This window comes from Chiloscyllium plagiosum, unplaced genomic scaffold (genome assembly GCF_037043375.1).
Source record: "Chiloscyllium plagiosum isolate Xiang-an unplaced genomic scaffold, Cpla_swu_hap1 HiC_scaffold_11, whole genome shotgun sequence".
Taxonomy (NCBI): Eukaryota; Metazoa; Chordata; class Chondrichthyes; order Orectolobiformes; family Hemiscylliidae; genus Chiloscyllium; species Chiloscyllium plagiosum.
In genome coordinates this window covers 51,030,929-51,052,482 of record NW_028270149.1, presented here as the reverse complement: position 1 = coordinate 51,052,482, position 21,554 = coordinate 51,030,929, and the positions used below count along the sequence as shown (strand labels likewise).

The window sequence follows — 21,554 nt, the reverse complement described above, 5'->3', positions numbered from 1 at the left end:
TGACTGAATTTTTAATTGCGCTTGACAATGCAAAGAGTGATCTAAGGGATGTGTTTTAAACTTAAATATGGGAAATTGAGGGGATGAACGCAGAGCTGACTAAAGTCAACTGGGAAATTCGGTTAAGGTATAGGTCAGTGGAAATGCAGTGGCACACAATTAAGGAGAAGGGTACACTATTTTTAACTAACAAAATTAAATATAGCATTAACTTGAAAGTAAAACTTAAAGTAAGAATTCAGCAGCTACAATGTTTCTGTGGTCAAATAGTTGGTGGCTTCTCCCAATTTGAGCTATAGAGAGACTGAACAGGCTGGGGCTGTTTTCCCTGCAGCATCAGAGGCTGAAGGGTGACCTTTATAGACGTTTATAAAATCATGAGAGGCATGGATGGGGGAAATAGAGAAGGTCTTTTCCCTGGGTTGGAGAGTCCAAAACTAGAGGGCATAGGTTTATGTTGAAAAGGGAAAGATATAAAAGAGACCCAAGGGGCAATGTTTTCATGCAGAGAGATGTGTGTGTGTGTGTGTAATGGGCTTCCAAAGGAAGTGGTGGAGGCTGGTACAATTGCAACAGTTAAAAGGCATCTGGATGGGTATATGAATAGGAAGGGCTTGGAGGGATATAGGCCGGGTGCTGGCTGGTGGGACTAGATTGGGTTGGGATATCTGGTTGGCGTGGATGAGTTGGACTGAAGGATCTATTTCCATGCTGTACATCTTGATGGCTCTATGAATCTAAGTTTGACTGAGCAGAAGGGTTCTGGGTGGGAGCGAAGGCTCCTTTCTTTAGCTTTTATCACACTCTAGTTGTGTCCTTTGATAGTCTGGTTCAGTAGAGTTCTTTAGTCAGTGTACCTTTTCTGTCTCCCTGTTAAAAAAGTCTTTTTCCCTCTCTGGTGTTTCTCTTGAAGTTCTGCCCAGATTGGAGTCTCACAGCTGCTTTATCATGACCAAAGCAAATAGCTATTATGTAACTTTGAATTGTCAAAAACACTTTTAAATCTTCAAAGCAAAGTCAATTTGTTGGAATTCCATGCAGTGTCTTACCAGATTCCTGTTCTCTCAGATGCTTTGAATTCTCACATCCTTAAATTTGCTTGTATTTTTTTATCAAACAGTTAATCAATTTCTAAGTGTCTCCCTTTGTGATTGATGCTAAGTTGACACATCAATCTGCCAAGGAGAAAGTGAGGACTGTAGATGCTAGAGATCAGACTGAAAAGTGGGGTGCTGGAAAATCACAGCAGGTCAGGCAGCATCCGAGGAGCAGGAGAGTCAATATTTGGGCATGAGCTCTTCATCAGGAATTGGGGGTGCGGGGTGGCCCAAGGGGGCTGAGAGATAAATGGGGGGTGTGGGGCTGGGAGGAAGGTAGTTGGAAAGGCGATGTGTAGATGGAGGTGGGGGGTGATGGTGATAGGTCGGAAAGGAGAGTGGTGCAGATAGGTGGGAAGGAAGATGGATGGATAAGACCGTTCAAAGAGCAGTACTGAGTTGGAAGGTTAGATCTGGGGTAAAGTGGAGGGAGGGGAAATGAAGAAACTGGTGAAATCTACATTGATCCCATGTGGTTGGAGGGTCCCAAGGTGGAGAGGCACCTCCACTGCAAAACCCTTATCATCTGATGCCCGGAGGAGTCGCAAGACTTTCATGTCCTTGGCAGAGTGGGAGGGAGAGTTAAAGTGAGTTAGTTCATGCATTAAACAGTCTCACTGCCCTGTGGCCAAACACTTTAATTCCCCCTCCCACTCCACCAAGGACATGCAAGTCCCGGGCCTCCTCCACCACCAAACTCTCGCCACCCAATGCCTGGAGGACGAATGCCTCATCTTCTACCTTGGGACCCTTCAACCACACAGGATCAATGTAGGTTTCACCAGTTTCTTTATTTACCCACCATATCCCAAACCTAACCTTCCAACTTGACACTGCCCTCTTGAACTGTCCTACCTGTCCATCTTCCTTCCCACCTATCTGCTCCACCCTCCTTTCCGACCTATCGCCATCACCCCCCACCTCCTTCTACATATCACCTTTCCAGCTACTTTCCCCCCCCAGGTCCACACTCCTCCCATTTATCTCTCAGCCCCCTTTTCCCTCCTCACCCCCCACCCCATTCTTGAGGAAGAGCTTATGCTCGAAACATCGATTCTCCTGCCACTCGGATGCTGCCTGACCAGCTGTGCCTTTCCTGCACCATACTTTTCAACATCAATTTGCCTGCTTGTTTTTGGTAGTAGTGAACCAATAAGAGCAGTCATGTAATGTCTGCAATCCACCTTGTTAGATTCTGTGTCCATTGTAAAAAGTCAGATTAGCTTTCTTTACAAAATGTATTGTATTATGACTACAAAGTTGTGACACTTGGCATTTTGTTCAATCCTAAACTAATTTTTGTATTCAATATATGATACTCACCTTCTTCTGCTTTTTTCTATTTCTAGTCTGTTGTACAGTAGCCTATTACCTCAATACCTCCACAGCTGAGTCCCATATCCATGGCATTGTTATGGCAAGGTAGACAGGCAGGAGGCTGAAAGAACACAGCAAGCCAGGCAGCATCAGGAGGTGGAGAAGTCATGTCAGGGGTCAAAGATTGCAAAACTTTCAATGCAATAGTTTTATTTAAAAGGGGAAAGTAATGGAAAATAGGTAACTATAGACAGGTTAGTTTAACATCTTTAATGTTAGAGCCTTTTCCAAAGGATACACCAGCAGAGCATTTAGAAATACACACTATAGTCAGGCTGAGTTAACATGGCTTCATGAAGTGGAAATCATGCTTGACAAATTTATTAGAATTTTTGGAAGAGGCAAAAAGCAAGATAGATAAAGGGGAAGCAGTATATGAAATGTATTTGGACTTCCAAAAGACATTCAATAAACTACTGCATACAAGACTACTAAATATGATAAAAGCCTATGGTGGTAGGGTAGTACATTAACATTGCTAGAGATCTGGCTAACTAACAGAAGACAGAGTTAGGATAAAGAGAGACTTTTCAAGATCATAATCTGTAGCTAGTGGAGTGTCACAGGAATAGGTGCTGGGGCTATAATTATTTACAATATATGTTAATGACTAGTTAAGTGGGTAGGCAACAACTTCGCAAATGGAATATAATGTGTGAAAATGTAAGGCAATTCGCTTTGCCGGAAGAATAGAAGGGCTGAGTATTATTTAAAAGGAGACAGACTTCAGAAAGGTGCAGCACAGGAGGATGTAAGGCTTCCAGTACATGAATCACAAAAGCTAACATCCATGTTCTGAAGATAATAAAGAAGACAAGTGGAATGTTCAGTATTTCAGAAAGAATGGAGTAAAAATAGGGAGGTCTTGTGAAAACTATACTAGGCAATAATCAGACTGCAGCTGGAATACTGTGAATTCTCATCTGAGGAAAGACATGCTGTCATTGGAGGCAGTCCAGAAAAGGTTCACTAAATTGATTCTAGATATTTTGATGAGGAGAGACTGATTGGGTTATGCCTATACTCATTAGTGTCTAGAAGAATAAAAGTTGATTTCCTTGAAATGTATCGAATATTTAAGGAACTTGATCGGGGAGATGCAAAAAGGTTGTTTCCCCTGTGGGAGAGTTCAGACCAGAGGACATAATCTCAGATTAAGGGTTCACCCATTTAAAACAGAGATTAGGGATAACTTCTTCTCTGAAGATAGTGAATCTGTGGCTATAGAAAGTGGAACGTTAAGTATATTCCAAGCTGACACAACGTTCCCAATTTATGAATGCCCAATTTACAAAAGCTCACACTTATGAATGCAATCCCATACAGGCATATAATTCTAAACAATTGATATAATAACATTTTCCGTACTTATGAATTGCTATTTTAAATAGTCCTGCATTGTGTTCCAACACCAGAATAGAACCTGTTCGCAACCAGGGAGTGCCTGAACAGGCAGATTTTTAATCAGTAAGGCAATCAAGGATTATAGAGATAAGGAAGGAATGTGGAGTTGAAAATGATCAGATCAGATCCTTCACAGTTTCAGCCTACATTATTCAAATACGTTTTTCCAGTTAAACATTTCAAGTGTATATTGGTTTCTTATCTGAATTACATTTTGGCCTCAATCACCCTTAGTGTCAACCCATTCTACCTGTTCATATAGATTGCGATTAAAGGTACAGATATGCAGTATTTGTTAATTTGCTTACTTTTTATTAGTGTCAATCATATCATTTAAAGTGGTAAACATTGTATTCACATAATATTACATAGTTACTAGTGCTGTGTAGTACCCAGAATAAGGTGAGTTAGATTACTTAGTGTGGAAGCAGGCCCTTCGGCCCAACAAGTCCACACCGACCCACTGAAGCGCAACTCACACAGACCCATTCCCCTTCACCTAACACTACAGGCAATTTAGCATGGCCAATTCACCTAACCTGCACATTTTTTGGATTGTGGGAGGAAACTGGAGCAAACCCACACAGACACGGGGAGAATGTGCAAACTCCACACACACAGTCGCCTGAGGCAGGAATTGAACCCGGGTCTCTGGTGCTGAGAGGCAGCAGTGCTAACCACTGTGCCACCGTGCTGTACACAAATTCTTGGAGTTTACTCTTCAAAACAATTTTAAAATATCCGATGGACTGCAGACAGCATCATTTTCTGAGGATTCTGTTAAACTTGAAAGGCTTCAGTGGAGAGTAAATGGATCACATCGACATGGAAAAATAATTACTTATTTTTCAGCTTATCTTTTCAGAATGTCAATCTATTGATTTTTCCTAGAACAGTCTGTGTATTCTTCACTGCAGCCTACTGGATACTCCTAAACTCTACCTTTCTCTATATTTGTAATGTAGCTCACATTTTACCTGGGATAGTGTCAGAAGGCATGAGTCTGAACTTAAATTCAAGGCGAATGGGGTGATTTTTGATTATAACATTACATATAAACCAATCCATTGTTTTAGTTTCCCTAATCTAATTGAATTTAAAATCGTAGGATGGATAAAATCGCAATCCCTTTATGGGCCATTTTACAATATCCTGACACATCCAGGTTCTGTAAGTGTTTCTTCAGTAGAATCTGGTTCAACACGCAAGTGAACCAGAATCACCCTTTAGATTGCACACATTAAACTGAATCCAATCCCTGGGTTCATGTGGAAGTCTCAGCTAGGTCTTGATTTTTTATTTACAGATCAATACACTGAGAAAAACTCAGTGTCTCAATTTCTTTCTCTAGTTTCCTGCTTAGTGTTATGGCAAATTAGTTCAACAGGATGGGGCAGGAGATGGAGATAATTCACTGGAAACAACGTGCTGAATGCTGTGTGAGCAAGACTGTAGTTGAAGGCTTCAGTGTGATCTGTGGTTAAGGCTAAACTTTCAGATGTGGGGCTTCCATATTGCTACCTTGCTCCTGTTTCACAGTTTTTTTAGATTACATTACATTACAGTGTGGAAACAGGCCCTTCGGCCCAACAAGTCCACACCGACCTGCCGAAGCGCAACCCACCCATACCCCTACATTTACTCCTTACCTAACACTACGGGCAATTTAGCATGACTAATTCACCTGACCTGCACGTCTTTGGATTGTGGGAGGAAACCGGAGCACCCGGAGGAAACCCACGCAGACACGGGGAGAACGTGCAAACTCCACACAGTCAGTCGCCTGAGGCGGGAATTGGACCCGGGTCTCTGGTGCTGTGATGCAGCAGTGCTAACCACTGTGCCACTGTGCCGCCCACGTTGCATTACAGGATGTGGAAGATTCCACTCACTTATCATTAGATGGACCCGGACCCCACATTGCTCCCTGAACAGCACTTGTGTATCATTTTACTAATTATAGTATGCGAGTTCAGACGTGATCTGAAAGCTGAACAATAACTTTACACATTTTTAAAAAATTTGCTTCATCAGAATGGTGAGATAAAGTCACCACAATTTTTTTTTCTAATGGTGCAGAGTTATGGAGTATCTTATAGTGCTTATTACTGGTGCAGTACATGTGAAAAGTAATAGTGCAGGCTGGTGCACTATATCTAATTTTCTCACTGCATAGTACATTGATGTGGTGTTCTAAATTGTTGGTGCTTTCTCTTGTCACGAGGTATACATAATAAAACCCCATGTGATATAAAATTGAGGACTACAGCTTTTCAAAGAACTGGACTTCAATTTCATTTCTGCTAAAGTTAAATCAAAAATCTATTACCTATAATCAAATGCCAGTCATAGAGTCATACAGTACGGAAACAGACCCTTTGGTTCAACTCATCCATGCTGACTAGGTATCCTAAACTGGACTAGTTCCATTTGCCTGTATTTGGCCCAAATTCCTCTAAGTCTTTCCTATTCATTTACCTTTCCAATTGTCTTTTAAATATTGTAATTGTGCCCACCTCTACCCCTACCACTTCCTCTGGCAATTCATTCCACATATTCACCGCCCTCTGCTTGGAAAGGTTGCCCTTAAGTCTCTTTTTTTAAAATCTTTCCCCTCTCAACCTAAACCTATGCCCTCTAGTTTTAGACTCCCTTACCCTTGAAAACTTACATTGGCCATTCACCTTACCATGACTCTCATCATTTTATAAACCTTTATAAGGTCACCACTCAATCTTCTACACACCTGTGAAAAAAATCCCATCCCTCTCAGCCTCTCCTTTTAACTCAAACCGTCCAGTCCTGGCAACATCCTTGTAATTCCTTTCTGAACCTTTAGAGATGTAGTCAGCAACTATGTGATTTCTCTAAAACAAAAGCAAACTACTGTGAATGCTGGAAATGTGAAGTAAAAACAAATACTGGAAGTATTCAGCATGTCAGACATCCATGGGGAGAAGAGAAGATCAATGTTTGAAGATCATTTTTTTTTTCCCTGTGGAATCTTCCTTCAGGATTCTGGTGCTTGCAAGAATGCACTTGCCAGGAGGGAGATTAGCCAAGTGATCTTCTGAGTGAACATCCCAATTGGTCACACCACACTTACCATACTTGGGTGATCTCCCGAGGCTTTCAGCCAATCCAAAGGACTGATAGCTGTAGAGACTTGGCAGTGCTGCAAAGGTAGGCTGGAATATGTGAGACAACCTCAAAATGGAGCTGCTCCATGCAATGTAATTGAAGGCTTCAGAGGAGCCAAGCTACTAAACCCCTCAGGTTGGATGGGAGTCACCTACTTGAAATACTTTGAGCCACAGCTGAGGGTTTTTCAAGGCAAACTGCACTCTCGGGCATTGAACTTCCAAATCTGCCCCTTCCGTTCACCTCAGTCCCCAGCTTGGTTCAGGGAGGGTGCCTCTACAGAGCTAGCAGCCTCTGAACTTGATGCAGGCCTGTGACTCATTGCTGCAAAATGGGCTCTAATTGGGACCTTATATTGTTTGCTTCTATGTAGCATTTTATGACCTATTTTCTAAGTTGCCTCTGGGTAACTTCACCAATGACAGGAATTTGTTGGGAAATCATTCCAGTGAGTTATCTTCTATTTTTAACAATAAAAGATATTCTAATCTATTCAATTCTATTTTTCCTGCCTCCAAACTTGTCACTATGGCACTAAGCACATTCTCGGAGACAGTGTGGTCTGCAGATGCTGGAGATGAGAGTTGAGAGTGTGTTGTTGGAAAATGTCGATTTTCCTGCTCCTCGGATGCTGCCTGACCTGCTGTTCTTTTCCAGCAACACACTCTCAACCCACTAAGAACATTGCCTAGTGTTTCAGGATAATGATTTGATGGTTTCTTTCCATATATTGCTTTCTGATCTGCTGTGTATTACTGGCATTTACTGAGTGAGTTAATATTTCTCAAGGCAACAATACAGGCAATTCCATTTCTCAGTTTTCCCGAATTAGCAAAGAAAAATAAAGCCACACAGATTAGATTAGATTACTTACAGTATGGAAACAGGCCCTTCGGCCCAACAAGTCCACACCGCCCCGCCGAAGCGTAACCCACCCATACCCCTACATTTACCCCTTACCTAACACTATGGACAATTTAGCATGGCTAATTCACCTGACCTGCACATCTTTGGACTGTGGGAGGAAACCGGAGCACCCGGAGGAAACCCACGCACACACGCGGAGAACGTGCAAACTCCACACAGTCAGTCGCCTGAGACGGGAATTGAACCCGGGTCTCTGGCGCTGTGAGGCAGCAGTGCTAACCACTGTGCCACCGTGCCGCCCACAGGGATCTCACTTGTAATCTTTTCCAAATGTACACTTTATTCACAGGATGTATACAAATAAATTTCATAATAATGTTAACATTACGTAAAATTCAAAACAAATCAATTTCTTCCAATATACAGTGAAGAATTTTGAGGTGGTTGACAATGAGTTATTGGTTATATCTACAATAGTCATTTCACATCAAACATGTGCAGCTTGAAAGATATTTACAATTTCTAGCCCTTTGATTTAACATGATTGGAGGGCCTTAAACAGTGGCCTTTCCTTAATGAGTCTTGGTTCCCACTCTTGATTGTTATATTATGGCCCTCACTGGAAAGTACATTTTTGTGTTATATTATGGCCCTCACTGCTGACCACCAGTGTGTGAATCTGTCTGCACCATTTATGACACCATCTCCTTCTTGGTGATCTACAAGGCTCACTTGGTTCTTGGTATACCAACAAGAAGCTCTTTTCTTACACAAAGTATAGTCTATAGCTTTTAGAAACTAGTTACAAGATACACTGGTATGTCAAACATTGTTACAGAGACAATGAGGAGAATCTGCATGTTCAGTATTATACCTTTTGAGATCCAAAACAGTTTTCCCATTAGATCAATATGACCTCTTCAAAGTGTGTGGTGCCTAAGGCATTATTATTAAACCTTTTAGCCCCTTGTACTCATATGCAACATCAACCGCCACTGAAGCATTTACTTTCATCATTAGCAAACATATTATACATAATTACTTTTACCACTAATCTATCTCCTCCCCTCCCCCATGCCTTTGACTGTATAAATTCAGGTGCCTGGAGGTTCATTGAATATATTCTCTTTAGGCTTGGAAGATGAATAGGTGTTTCGGTTGAAGACCATTGACCTATTGACTGTTTCTTTTTTGACTAGAGGATCGCTAAACTCATTTATTTCCTTTGTGGAGTATGGCTGTCTTGTTGAAACAGGCAATTTCTTTTTTACAGTATCTTGAACTAAATAATTTCTTCTTGGCTGTATCCTGAATCTCTGGATGTGCTTTGCCCTTTCCAATTGGTGGCTGTCATGAGGTTGTATGTATCAATCTTCAATCTGTGTCAGCAAATATTTATTCTGAATCTGCAGGTAAATCTATCTAAACTCTTTAGATTAACTTGTTGATTAGTTGGATGTTTTCATTTGGCGTCAGTGATTGAAGTATTGGGGAAACTGTCACGTTTACTTCCACAGTTTTGCTGTTTTGAGAATTGCTTCTTGTATGGCATCATCTCTATCATTGCTAATTAAGATTAATCCTGGGAAGATAAGGAAATTAACTTCTCTGTTCAAACTTGCATCTTCTATATCACCTCTGCTTCTGACATCAGATTTCAATCTTTCATAACTATACAACATCCTATATTGCACTTTGAATTACCTCAATTGGAGATGTGTCAGTGAGCTCAAATAAGATACACTGCTCAATGGCTTTATGGTTGGTAGTGTTTGCATACACACTCTGTTGATCCTTTCAGTCTAACCTCTCCTCAATGTTGACAGCTGTGGAAAGCGTATGAGCCAAATCAGTGTAGTTGCAGCTTTTCAAAACATGACAAATTGATGCAAACATAGCTAATTTCAAGTAATTCCATCTTGATTCATGGTGGACTGTAAACTTGGCAGCCCTATGAAATCTGGTGGTTGTCCTTTGGCTAGTTGTTCCACATCAGGCTGCTCTTACCCAATGCACCTTGTCTGTTTCCTGACTGGCTGTTTCTAGACCAGCTCTTTCTTATCTTTAAACAGTTTGACTTCTTTTGTGACTTTATGAAGGTTAAATTCAAAATATGCATTCACATTAAGGAGTGAGAGTCCCTGATTGTATATAAATATATACCTAAAGCCGCTTGCATTCTAATTTTAAATGCTATGCCTCCTGGACTAGATTGTTGCACTGCTGTTGGCATGCAGCATGTTTTTAACCATGGTTCATTATCTGATAATATAGCGATATTCACACCTGTATAAAACTTGAAATCAATGATATGCCTATTGACATAAATATTCTCTTGACAACAGGTTAGGATTGGATCTCCTACTCCTGTTAAGAGGACTTTACGCTTTTCTTCTATTGTAAGTTATTCTACTCATTAACCTCTTTGTGTGGGTGGCTGATGACTTCTGCTTTTCTGTGATTATGTCCTATTTCAGCATATTTTCTGAAAATTACATTGTTTTAGAAGTAGAACACTTCTTTTTAATAGGTAGGTAGGCACTTCCTGTGTCTGTGAAGTTTCCTTACTTCACAGTGCAAGGTAATTTAATGTCTAATGTCAGTCGTACTTGCTTTTTTTGGTTTCTCCACTGTGTCTTTTGTGTTTAGTACTGTAAGAACAGAATACATTCTGCAAATCTTTTGTCATAAGGTTAATCTTCTTCCCTTGAGATTGGTCTGTGCTGCTTCTGTACTTGAGCCTCATTCACTCAGTGGCTTTTCCTAGAATCAACTTTCTTTTGACAGCAATAAACCCGACACACACCTCAACAATTCTGTCCTTTATGAACTCTAACATTAAATCGCCACAACTACACTTTCCCACCAATCTATAGAGCTCATCTAAGGATTCCCTAGGTGCTGCAGTCTTCTGTTAAATCTTGATATATTAATAATTGTATTTGTTCTGAGAGTATTCTCACAATTTCTGTGGCTAAAATAGAAGATTTTCACTTTAAGCAGCTGAAATGGATTCCCCTCTTTTCCATGGCTTCTCTAGATGAAGCCAGCTATTTGTGGGGAAAGTAAATGATTCATATTTCTTTATGGCTTTTCCTAAATGATTTCTGCTGTCTGTTGTTTTAGTAATAGGTTCTTGCCTTTTCTTCTTCCATTAGACCTTTTAAGCTCAGGCTTCAAAGATGCAATGTCTACGGGTCTGTGATCTGAGGTTGAATTGCAATTGTCATCCTTGTGTTTCTCTTAGTGTAGGTATGATTCATGGCGATTGCTTACAATGGTGGTGATGCTCGGCCTCAGCTTTAATTGACTTTACGCGTGGCTTTTTCAGGCTGTAATTCTGCACCGTTTTCAAACTTTTGCCCTGGTCCATCAGGGATTTAAACTTTACTCTCACAGTTTCCAATGTCTGCTTGCTCTCTGACTAGACCCTGACTCTTGATGGTCCTACAGGACACTAGTACTTGATGTTATCTGTAACTGTCTGGAGTGACTAATACTTCAGTTCCAGGGAGTTTCGAATACTCATCTACTGCAGCGTGTCTCTTTCAAGAACTTTTACCATTTGCTGAAGATTTTGGCTTGTTGAATCTTTCAATGAAATTTCTCCTGTAGGACTCTTGAATTTTCAGATTTTTCTACTACTGACTGTCTGTATGAATAGGATTCTTACAGATGCATTTGAAGAAATCTTTAAACATCACCATGTGGCATGAAGTAGCTGGATGAAATACTCTCACTATTTGCCATCTTGTGTCAGCATTCCTCACTGCTGCTCACCATCTTGTGATGATACAGTCAGGAGGAAGTTTCCTTCAACATTGATTGCAGACCCCATGAAGTCTTATGGCAACAATTTAAAAATTAGCAAGGAAATCTCTTTCTCAGTATCACCTATCCCTTTCCTCACCATATTCTGCAATCTCATGGTTCAGTACATCCCCTACTCTGCTATTAATATCAACCTTGATTCAAAGAACAATGGAGAAGGGCATACCAGGAGCAATACCAGGCATGCCTAAAGGTGAGGTGTTGGCCTCATGAAGCTACAACCCAAGATTACTTGTGTGCCAAACAGCATAACAAGCAAATTCTAGACAGAGCTAAGTGATTGTACAACCAAATCTATGCTTTGCAGCCCTGCCGCATGGTATTGTATAAAGTCAGCAATTCATTGGAGGAGCCTCCACAAATATCCATATCCCTAATGAGGATATCTCTTAATTCTCACTGGCATCCACCTGACAATGGAGAAAATTGCCAAACTATTCTGTCGACAAAAAGCAAGATAAATCCAGCCTGGCCAATTATTGCTTCATCAGTCTACTCTTGATCATCAGTAAAGTTATTGAATGACTCATCAATAGTGTTAAGTGTTTTGAAATGGTGCAAAGATGCACTGCAGAAATTCAACAAGGTTCCACCAGCACAATTCAACATCCATCATAGACAGACATCAGGATGTATGCTGAGATTGATTAATGTTTTTAAGTGTCTATTGATGAATTCGCTACTACAGAAGAAATACTGATTGTTAAACCCTTTCACTACATAGAACAATACAGCGCAGAGCAGGCCCTTTAGCCCTTGATGTTGCGCTGACCTGTGAAATATTCTAAGTTCATTCCCCTACACTACCCCATCATCATCCATGTGTTTATTCAAGGATTGTTTAAATATCCCTAATGTGGCTAAGTTAATTACTTTGGCAGACAGGGCATTCCACACTCTTACCACTCTGAGTAAAGAACTGCCTCTGACATCTGTCTTAAATCTATCACCCCTCAGTTGTACTTAGGCCTCTCAAACAAGTTGATGTCATCATTCTAGGAAAATGACTTTCGCTGTCTACCCTATCTAATCCTCTGATCATGTATCTCTCTATCAAATCCACCCTTAGCCGCCTTCTTTCCAATGAGAACAGATCCAAGTCTTTCAGCCTTTCCTCATAAGAGCTTCCCTCCACACCAGGCAATATCCTGGTAAATCTCCTCTGCACGTTTTCCAATGCTTCCATGTCCTTCCTGTAATGGGGAGACCAGAACTGTACAAAATATTCCAAGTGTGGCCGCATTAGCGTTTTGTATAGTTGCAGCATGACACTGCATCTCCGGAACTCAATCCCTCTACCAATGAAACCTAACACACTGTATGCCTTCTTAACAGCACTATCAACCTGGGTGGCAACTTTCAGGGATCGACGTACATGGACTCCAAGATCCCTTTGCACATCCACACTACCAAGAATCTTTCCATTGACTCTTCCTTTCTGTTATTCTTCCCAAAGTGAATCACCTCACATTTAGCTGCATTGAACTCCATTTGCCACCTCTCAGCCCAATTCTGTAATTTATCCAAGTCCCCCTGCATCCTGTAACATTCTTCCACACTGTCCACCATTCCATTGACTTTAGTGTCATCTGCAAACTTACTAACCCATCCCTCTATGCCTGTGTCTAAGTAATTTATAAAAATGACAAACAGCAGTGGTCCCAAAATAGATCCTTGTGGCACACCACTAGTAACCAGACTCCAGGCTGAATATGTTCCATCAACTACCACTGCCTTCTTTCAGAAAGCTAGTTTCTAATCCAAACTGCTAAATCAAAACATTTGGCATCTTCTCATCCTTTATAAAACAAACATTAGCATTCATAGTCCCACTTCAATGAGATTTAATCACCTGGAGTTGTGAATCAAACTATTAACTACTTAACAGAAGTCATGAAATCAGTCAACTTGAACTAATCATGTAACTGGGGGCATTCTGGCTAATGTGCATATGATACAAAGATAGGAAGAGGGACAGGTAGTATTGAGGAGGCAGGGAGGCTGCGGAAGGATTTGGACAGATTAGGAGAGTGGGCAAAGAAGAGGTGGATGGAGTTCAACGAGGAAAAGTATGAGGTCAAGCACCTTGGAAGGAAGAATAGAGGCATGGACTATTTTCTAAATGGGGAGAAAATTCAGAAATCTGAAGTACAAAGAGACGTGGGAGTTCTAGTCCAGGATTCTCTCAAGATAAACTTGCAGGTTGAGTCAGTAGTTAAGAAGACAAATGCAATTATGGCATTTATTTTGAAAGGACCTGAATATAAAAGCAGGGATGCATTTCTGAAGTTCTGTAAGGCTCTGGTCAGAACACATTTGGAGTATTGTGTGCAGTGTTGGGTCTCATATCTCAGGGAGGATATACTGACCCTGGAGCGTGTTCAGAGGAGGTTCACAAGAAAGGTCTCGGGAATAAAAAGCTTAATGTGCGAGGAACAAATACTCAATGGAGTTTAGAAGGATGAGGAGAGATCTACCTGAAACATACAAAATACTGAATGCCCAAGCCAGAGTAGATCTTGGAAAGATGTTTCCATTGGTAGGAGAGGCTAGGACCTGAGGGCACAGTCTTAGAGTAAAGGGAAGACCTTTTAGATTGGAGATAAGGAGATGTCTCTTCAGCCAGAGAGTGGTGAATGTATGGAATTCATTCGCACAGAAGGCTGTGGAGGCCAGGTCACTGTGTATATTTAAAACTGAGATAGAGAGGTTCTTGAGTATCATGGGGATCAGGGATTAAGGGGAGAAAGGAGAAGAATGGGGATGAGAAATGTATCAGCCATGATTGAATGGTACAGCAGACTCGACGGGCTAAATGGCGTAATTTCTGCTCTTATGTCTTATGGTAATGATTTCCCTCAGATATATGTCAATCAACTGAATGAAAGAGCAAGCACTTTTTTCAGCACTACAATTTTCTTCAAATATTTAAAAGGCAGGAGTTTCAAATGCTTTTGACAGTTCCTGTTGTCTCTTGTTTTGATTGTCAAGCTTTTTGGAATTATTTGTTTTGGCATTTTATGAACTTTTTTTTAAACAATTCCAAGCTTGTTTCAGGACCATATCTAAAAGAATACCCTACTTCTCCAAACAATGTCAGCAGGTTTAGAAACAAAAAGTGAAATCACAGGAAAAACTCAGCACCTGAACAGAAGCACTAAAGTGCACAAGTTGTGTTTTAGACATCTACTTGTGTTAATCAGATCAGCTTGTACTTGCTTCCCCCTAAACAACATGTTTAGGGATGATATTACACACTTCTCTGGGGGAGACAAGAGCTAGAGGGCATAGGTTTAGGGTGAGAGGGGAAAGATACAAAAAAAACCTAAGGAGCAACTTTTTCACGCAGAGGGTGGTGTGTGTGTGAAATGGGCTGCCAGAGGAAGTGGTGAAGGTTGGTACAATTGCAACATTTAAAAGGCATCTGGATGGGTATATAGATAGGAAGGGTTTAGAGGGATATGGGCTGGGTGCTGGCAGGTGGGACTAGATTGGGTTGGGATATTTGGTCAGCATGGACAAGTTGGACCAAAAGGTCTGTTTCCATGCTGTACATCTCTATGACTCAATGACTCTATGGCCTTTGGGTGGGTGGAGCTTAAACCCAGATTCCTGGCTCCAAGGTAGAGTCACTACTACTGTATGACAAGAACCCTCAGCTGCAAATTACAGGTTCAGTCTCAGTGAACCACAGAAGCACAAATTAGAATCTTTCCCATTTCCCCACACCCCTGTGAGTAAGGTAAATGTTGGGATTAGGGCAGGGATTTCTAGATTCAAGTCTCAGCTGCGATTCGCATGAAAAATAAGAGATTTTTGTTAGCCACAATTATTAAACATTTAAAACACCATGTGCTTCAAGTTTATTAAAAAAATCTTTTTTTGTTGTGAAAACCTATTGTATTTTTAAAAAATCTATTCACTAGATGAAGGTGTCACTGGCTCGGCCAGCATTCATTGAATTTGGATCCCTAGGACATTACCTGGGTCTTTGGATTAATAGTCCAACAATAATACCACTAGGCCCTCACTTCCAACAGTAAAAAAAATGCTGGAATATGTATTCTTACATTGCATATGACATTTTGTTGCTGGCTCATTTGGCTGCATTCTCTTTGTAGCCAGAAGAATTGTCAAATGCTTTTCTTGTGAAGTTGTTGCTTTTTACGTATTTTTGACAACTCCTAATGGCTCAATAGTCTAGTATTGAGCTGCAAGGCCCAGGTTGGTTGCAGGTACAGTCTCCAATATGTTGTCAGTAAAGGGTAAGGTTCCTTGGCTAAGGGGGAGAGAAACTAATTAGACAGGCTTTCTGATCCTGAGCACAATGTGGGGGATCTTGCTGTAAAGGCCAGCAAAAATCAGATGTTAAGAGAATTGTGTTGTGAATCGATCAGCCTCCCTAATATCCTAGAGTTGATCTGCTACTGGCAGAAACTACTCGTGGAGATCACAGTCAAAGATTGTGGTGTTGGAAAAGCACAGCCGATCAGGCAGCATCCAAGGAGTAGGAGAATCAACGTTTCAAACATAAGCTGTTCATCAGGATCATTCCTGATGAAGGGTTTATGTTCAAAACATCAACTCTCCTGCTTTCGGATACTGCCTGACTGGCTGTGCTTTTCCAGCATCACACTCTTTGACTGTGATTTCCAGTACCTGCAGTCCTCACTTTCTCCTGGAGAAAAACAGCTTGGCTCACAAGTAGAGGACAGCTGGTATCCTAGAAACCACATTGAAGCATGAGGCAACACCTTCAAGCAAGAAAAAGAAAGAAAACAGAGAAGAACTATGGTTAGGGTTCCCCATGTCTAGTTTGCTTGTGATTTCCATTCATTCGAATGGGCAGAAAATCACATGTTGGTAAGCACAAGGTATATATCTATATCTGCCATATATGAACAGAAATAGTTAACAAATATCAACTTCATTTTAAAAGTGGGCCTGGTAACAAACTTTGTGCTTTTTCCTTACCCACAAGCTCAAGTGAAAATTGAAGTTGTTGGATTGCTGGAATGTTCTACAAATCAAAGGCCATGAAAAGGGCAGTAAGTGACAGAGCAACAGTTGCTGGTTGCACTAGTGAGATAATGATCTGAATTAGATACACAGTTATACACAGTGGCCCATAACAGGAAATGTAACTCTTTGATACTGCAACTGCACTCCACAACGCTTCTGCAGACAGGAAATTGTGTAGTGATCAGGAGAATTTCTGATAAACTTTCTTAACAAAGTGTTTCTGTTTCCACTGGTGCACATTTAAAGCTCCCCATTTACATTTTCTTTCCTTCATTTTTGAAAAACATTTTTGTATTTTCTGCTTGGATGTAAAACATTGCTCTGTACACCCAAATCAAGGCCATGTATGGTATGTTGGAATATTAGCCATTAACAGGATACACCTGATTCTCCGTTTAAACTGATGAAACAGAAGAATATGTTTTACTTAGAGTCATAGAGACGTACAGCACAGAAACAGAACCTTCAGTCCAACTCGTCCATTCTGACCAGATATCCTAAACTAATCTCATCGCATTTGCCAGCATTTGGCTCATATCCCCCTAATCCCTTCCTACCCAAATATCCATCCAGATGTCTTATAAATGTTGCAATTGTACCAGCCTCCACCACTTCCTCTGGCAACTCATTCCATATACGCACCACCCTCTGCGTGAAAAAGTTGCCCCTTCGGTCCCATTTAAATCTTTCTCCGCTCACCCTAAACCTACGCCCTCCAGTTCTGAACTCCCCTACTCCACGGAAAAGACCTTATCTATTTAGCCTATCTCTGTCTCACAGGATTTTATAAACCTCTATAAGGTCACCCCTCATACTCCAACACTCCATGGAAAACAACCCCAGCCTATTCAGCCTCTCCCTATAGCTCAAACACTCCAACCCTGGTAACATCCTTGTAAATCTTTTCTTAACCCTTTCAAGTTTGACAACATCCTTCTGATTGGAGAGAGACCAGATTTGCACGCAATATTCCAAAAGTGGCCTAACCAATGTCCTGTATAGCCGCAACATGACTTCCCAACTGAGAGACCAGAATTGCACACAATATTTAAAGATTTTTCTCTGCAAATCAAACCACAAACAATTGATTCTTATTGGGCCAAATCTCACCAAAATGACCCAAAGCGTCTTTGTACTTCGATGACAATTTGATTCTATACTGTCTTACCTGCACCTTTTCCCCAAACTCAACAACAGTAACTCAATCAAGTTTGTGAGACATGATTTCCCATGCATAAAGCCAAGTTGACTATCCCTAATCAGTCCTTGCCTTTCTAAATACATGTACATCCTGTCCCTCAGGATTCCCTCCAACAACTTGCCCACCACCGACGTCAGGCTCACTGGTCTATAGTTCCCTGGCTTGTCCTTACTACCTTTTTAAAACAGTGGCACCATGATAGCCAACCTCCAGTCTTCCGGCACCTCACCTGTGACTATCGATGATACAAATATCTCAGTAAGAGGTCCAGCAATCACTTCCCTAGTTTCCCACCTAATCAGGTCCTGGGGATTTAACAACTTTCATGTGTTTCAAGGCATCCCGCACTTCCTCCTCTTTAATATAGATATTTTTCAAGATGTCGCCATCTATTTCCCTACATTCTACATCTTCCATGTCCTTTTCCATAGTAAATACTGATGCAAAATACTTGTTTAGTATCTGTCCCATCTCCTGCGGCCTTGCTGATCTTTGAGGGGCCCTATTCTCTCCCGAGTTACTCTTTTGTCCTTAATGTTTGCTGATGACACCAAAACTGGAGGATTAGTGGACAGCAAAGGTTACCTCCGATTACAATGAGATCTTGATCAGATTTCCAGCATCTGCAATACTTTGCTTTTGTGTATTCCAAGTGAGACCGTGCCACGACAAGTCATATTCAAATCACTGAACATTTACACATACATACCAAACTCCAACAATGGCCAAAAATACTTAAACCTAACTTCTCTTTGATTGTAATGCTTGCTAAATCAGAAGTGGGCATTAAGGACAACAAGCATTGATTAAAATGGATTTGGTTGTAGAGGAAAATACCCTGCTATACAATTTCACCACACCACAAGATCTTTTAAATTTTGTACCCCCAGCACCCATTGTGTGTGTGTGTGTGGGGTGGGGGGTGGGGGGGGGGGGGGGGGGGGGGGGACACCGTGAAAAACAACAGGTGTACAAGTCATCAATCAGTTTCCATCACAAGATTCTTTGATTGATGGACATATTTTCTAATCAATCTGTTCAGTGTTTATTATTACACGTCACTGGAGCAGGTGAAAGTTGAATCTGGATCTCCCTTCTTGGTGGATTATATGGTTTGTCCACCAGCAAATAAGTTCATTTAATTGGCTGTTTAATCAACCAAGCAGCAGGTTAGTAGATAATTGAGACCGCCACCTGTCAATTCATGGGTTTGCTAACTCCTGGTGACCTATACTCTAATTGATGACCCAATATGCCAATTTAGCCATTAACTACAATAACAAGAATTCATATTTCATCCCAAGTTCCAGGTTTGGAAACTGCTCAGATAACTATTCAAGCCTCCCTTCCCATAAAGCACATTGGTATATTTTTAAAATGCCATAGGGTGTAAGAAACCAGGTTGTTTGTCTGCACGTCTGATATATTCCTGTTCATGTTTTTTTTCCCCACAGATGTCAGATCCAATTAACTGGTTGCATAGCACCAAGAAGCTTTGTCAGGTAGTGATTGAAAGGAATGAGCAAGGAATTGCAATACCGCTTAAAGAGGTAAGTGAAACCTCATGTCTTTGTATTAAAAATGCTTCCCAAATAGGCAGAGGCTGTGGAAATTTAGATTACTTACAGTGTGGAAACAGGCCCTTTGGCCCAACAAGTCCACACCGACCCTCCAAAGAGCAACCCACCCAGACCCATTCCCTTACATTTACCCCTTCACCTAACACTACGGGCAATTTAGTATGGCCAATTCACTTAAGCTGCACATCTTTGGACTGAGAGGAAACCCGAGCACCTGGAGGAAACACACACAGACAGTTGCCCAAGGCAGGGATTGAACCTAGGTCTCTGGCATTGTGAGGCAGCAGTGCTAACCATTGTGTCACTGTGCCACCCTGTAAATATGCTGCATCATCAGAGGAAGATCTAGGTGACAGGGAAAACATGATGATGCATCAGTGAACTGAGCACACTACTGAGTGAGAAAGAATGGAGACAAATCTAATTGTGAAATAACAGCAAATGATCTTCAGTGAATGGCATGTGTGTTTTATTCAGTGTGTTTTATTAGTCAGTTTTTGCTTGCATTATTACCTAGCTACTTTACAGTTTGTATGAATTTTGAATTTAATGTAAGTAGTAATTAAAGGTTTTTTTTAACATTAAATTGTAGATATCTTTTTAAGATGTACACTATCAGAAGCGTTAAAAATATAAATGAATTAGTACAGAATCAGACAACAACATTGAAATTGTATAACAGGGTATTTTCCTCTACAAACAAATCCATTTTAATCAATGCTTGTTGTCCTTACAGCCCACTTCTGATTTAGCAAGCATTACAATCAAAGAGAAGTTAGGTTTAAGTATTTTTGGCCATTGTTAGAGTTTGGTATGTATGTGTAAATGTTCAGTGATTTGAATATGACTAGTCGTGGCACGGTCTCACTTGGAATACACAAAAGCAAAGTATTGCAGATCCTGGAAATCTAAAAGGAAAACAGACAGAGCTGGAGAAACCCAACAGATCTGGCAGCAACTGTAGAGAGAGAAAGAGTTAAAATTTCAGGTTTGATATGAGTTCTTCAGAACTGAAGGGGTTGGAAAATTGTCGTTATTATGCTCTACACAGAGGGAATAGATAGTAACGGTGGTGAAATAACTCCACATGGAGAATCCTTGACACTGATCTGGCTTCCTTGGAGCCAAATCTTAGAATGAACACTCCTGATTTTTCATTGCTCTACATTTTCCCTGACTAATACACCTCACTTACACATCCCTGAACAATATTGGTAATTTAGTTTGGCCAATTCACCTAACCTGCACATGTTTGTATTGTGGGAAGAAATCCTCACAGACACAGGGAGAATGTGCAAACTCCACACAGACAGTTGCCCGAGGCTGGAATCGAACCCAGATACCTGACTGTGAGGCAGCAGTGCTAATCAGTGAGCCACCTTGCCACCCTCACTCATTTTATTTTCTATCAGATTGGATTAGATTCCCTACAGTATAGAAACAGGCCATTTGGCCCAACAAGTTCACACCGACCCATTCCCCCACCCTATATTTACCCTTGACTAATGCACCTAACACTATGAGCAATTCATCATGGCCAACCCACTCGACCTGCACATCCCTGGACCATGGGAGGAAACTGGAGCATCCGGAAGAAACCCATGCAGACACAGGAAGAATGTGCAAACTCCACACAGGCAGTCGCCGGAGACAGAGATTGAACCTGGGGGCCTGGCGCTGTGAGGCAGCAGTATTAACCACTGAGCCACCATGCTGCCCTCACTCGTGTTTATGTCTGTCAGCCAAGGCTTCCTGATTGGACCAGATGAACAGCCCCAGTCAGGGAGCTCATTCTATGATGTCCACCTGGCTGACCTCATTATAATCACTACAGCTGGGCTCAGAGCCAAAAACAAAGAGGTTGCTAGTGGTGGTGAGGTAACATGTAACATGAAGGTGTAAGAAGGAGAGAATGGGTCTCCTCTGCTGACTTTGCATAGCTTGGCTATGATATTCTCTGTTGTCAAATGGCTTGTCATTATCCCCAGTTTTTGTGTGGTGACGGTTCTAGAAATTTGCCAGTTGCTATGGAAT

The 21,554-nt window shown here is 41.2% G+C and overlaps 1 protein-coding gene across 3 annotated transcripts in view; it reads left to right on the top strand.

The window, feature by feature from the left end:
- Positions 1-21,554, top strand: part of LOC122557230 (tumor necrosis factor ligand superfamily member 10) — a 100,867-nt gene that overhangs the window by 8,767 nt on the left and 70,546 nt on the right. For 2 of the 3 annotated variants that reach the window (XM_087992050.1, XM_087992049.1), the window contains exons 2-3: positions 10,232-10,285; positions 19,395-19,490. In XM_087992050.1, the coding sequence (XP_087848176.1) occupies positions 10,232-10,285; positions 19,395-19,490 (150 nt within the window). The remainder of the gene's footprint in view (positions 1-10,231; positions 10,286-19,394; positions 19,491-21,554) is intronic. The other variant, XM_043704684.2, reaches the window with a different exon arrangement.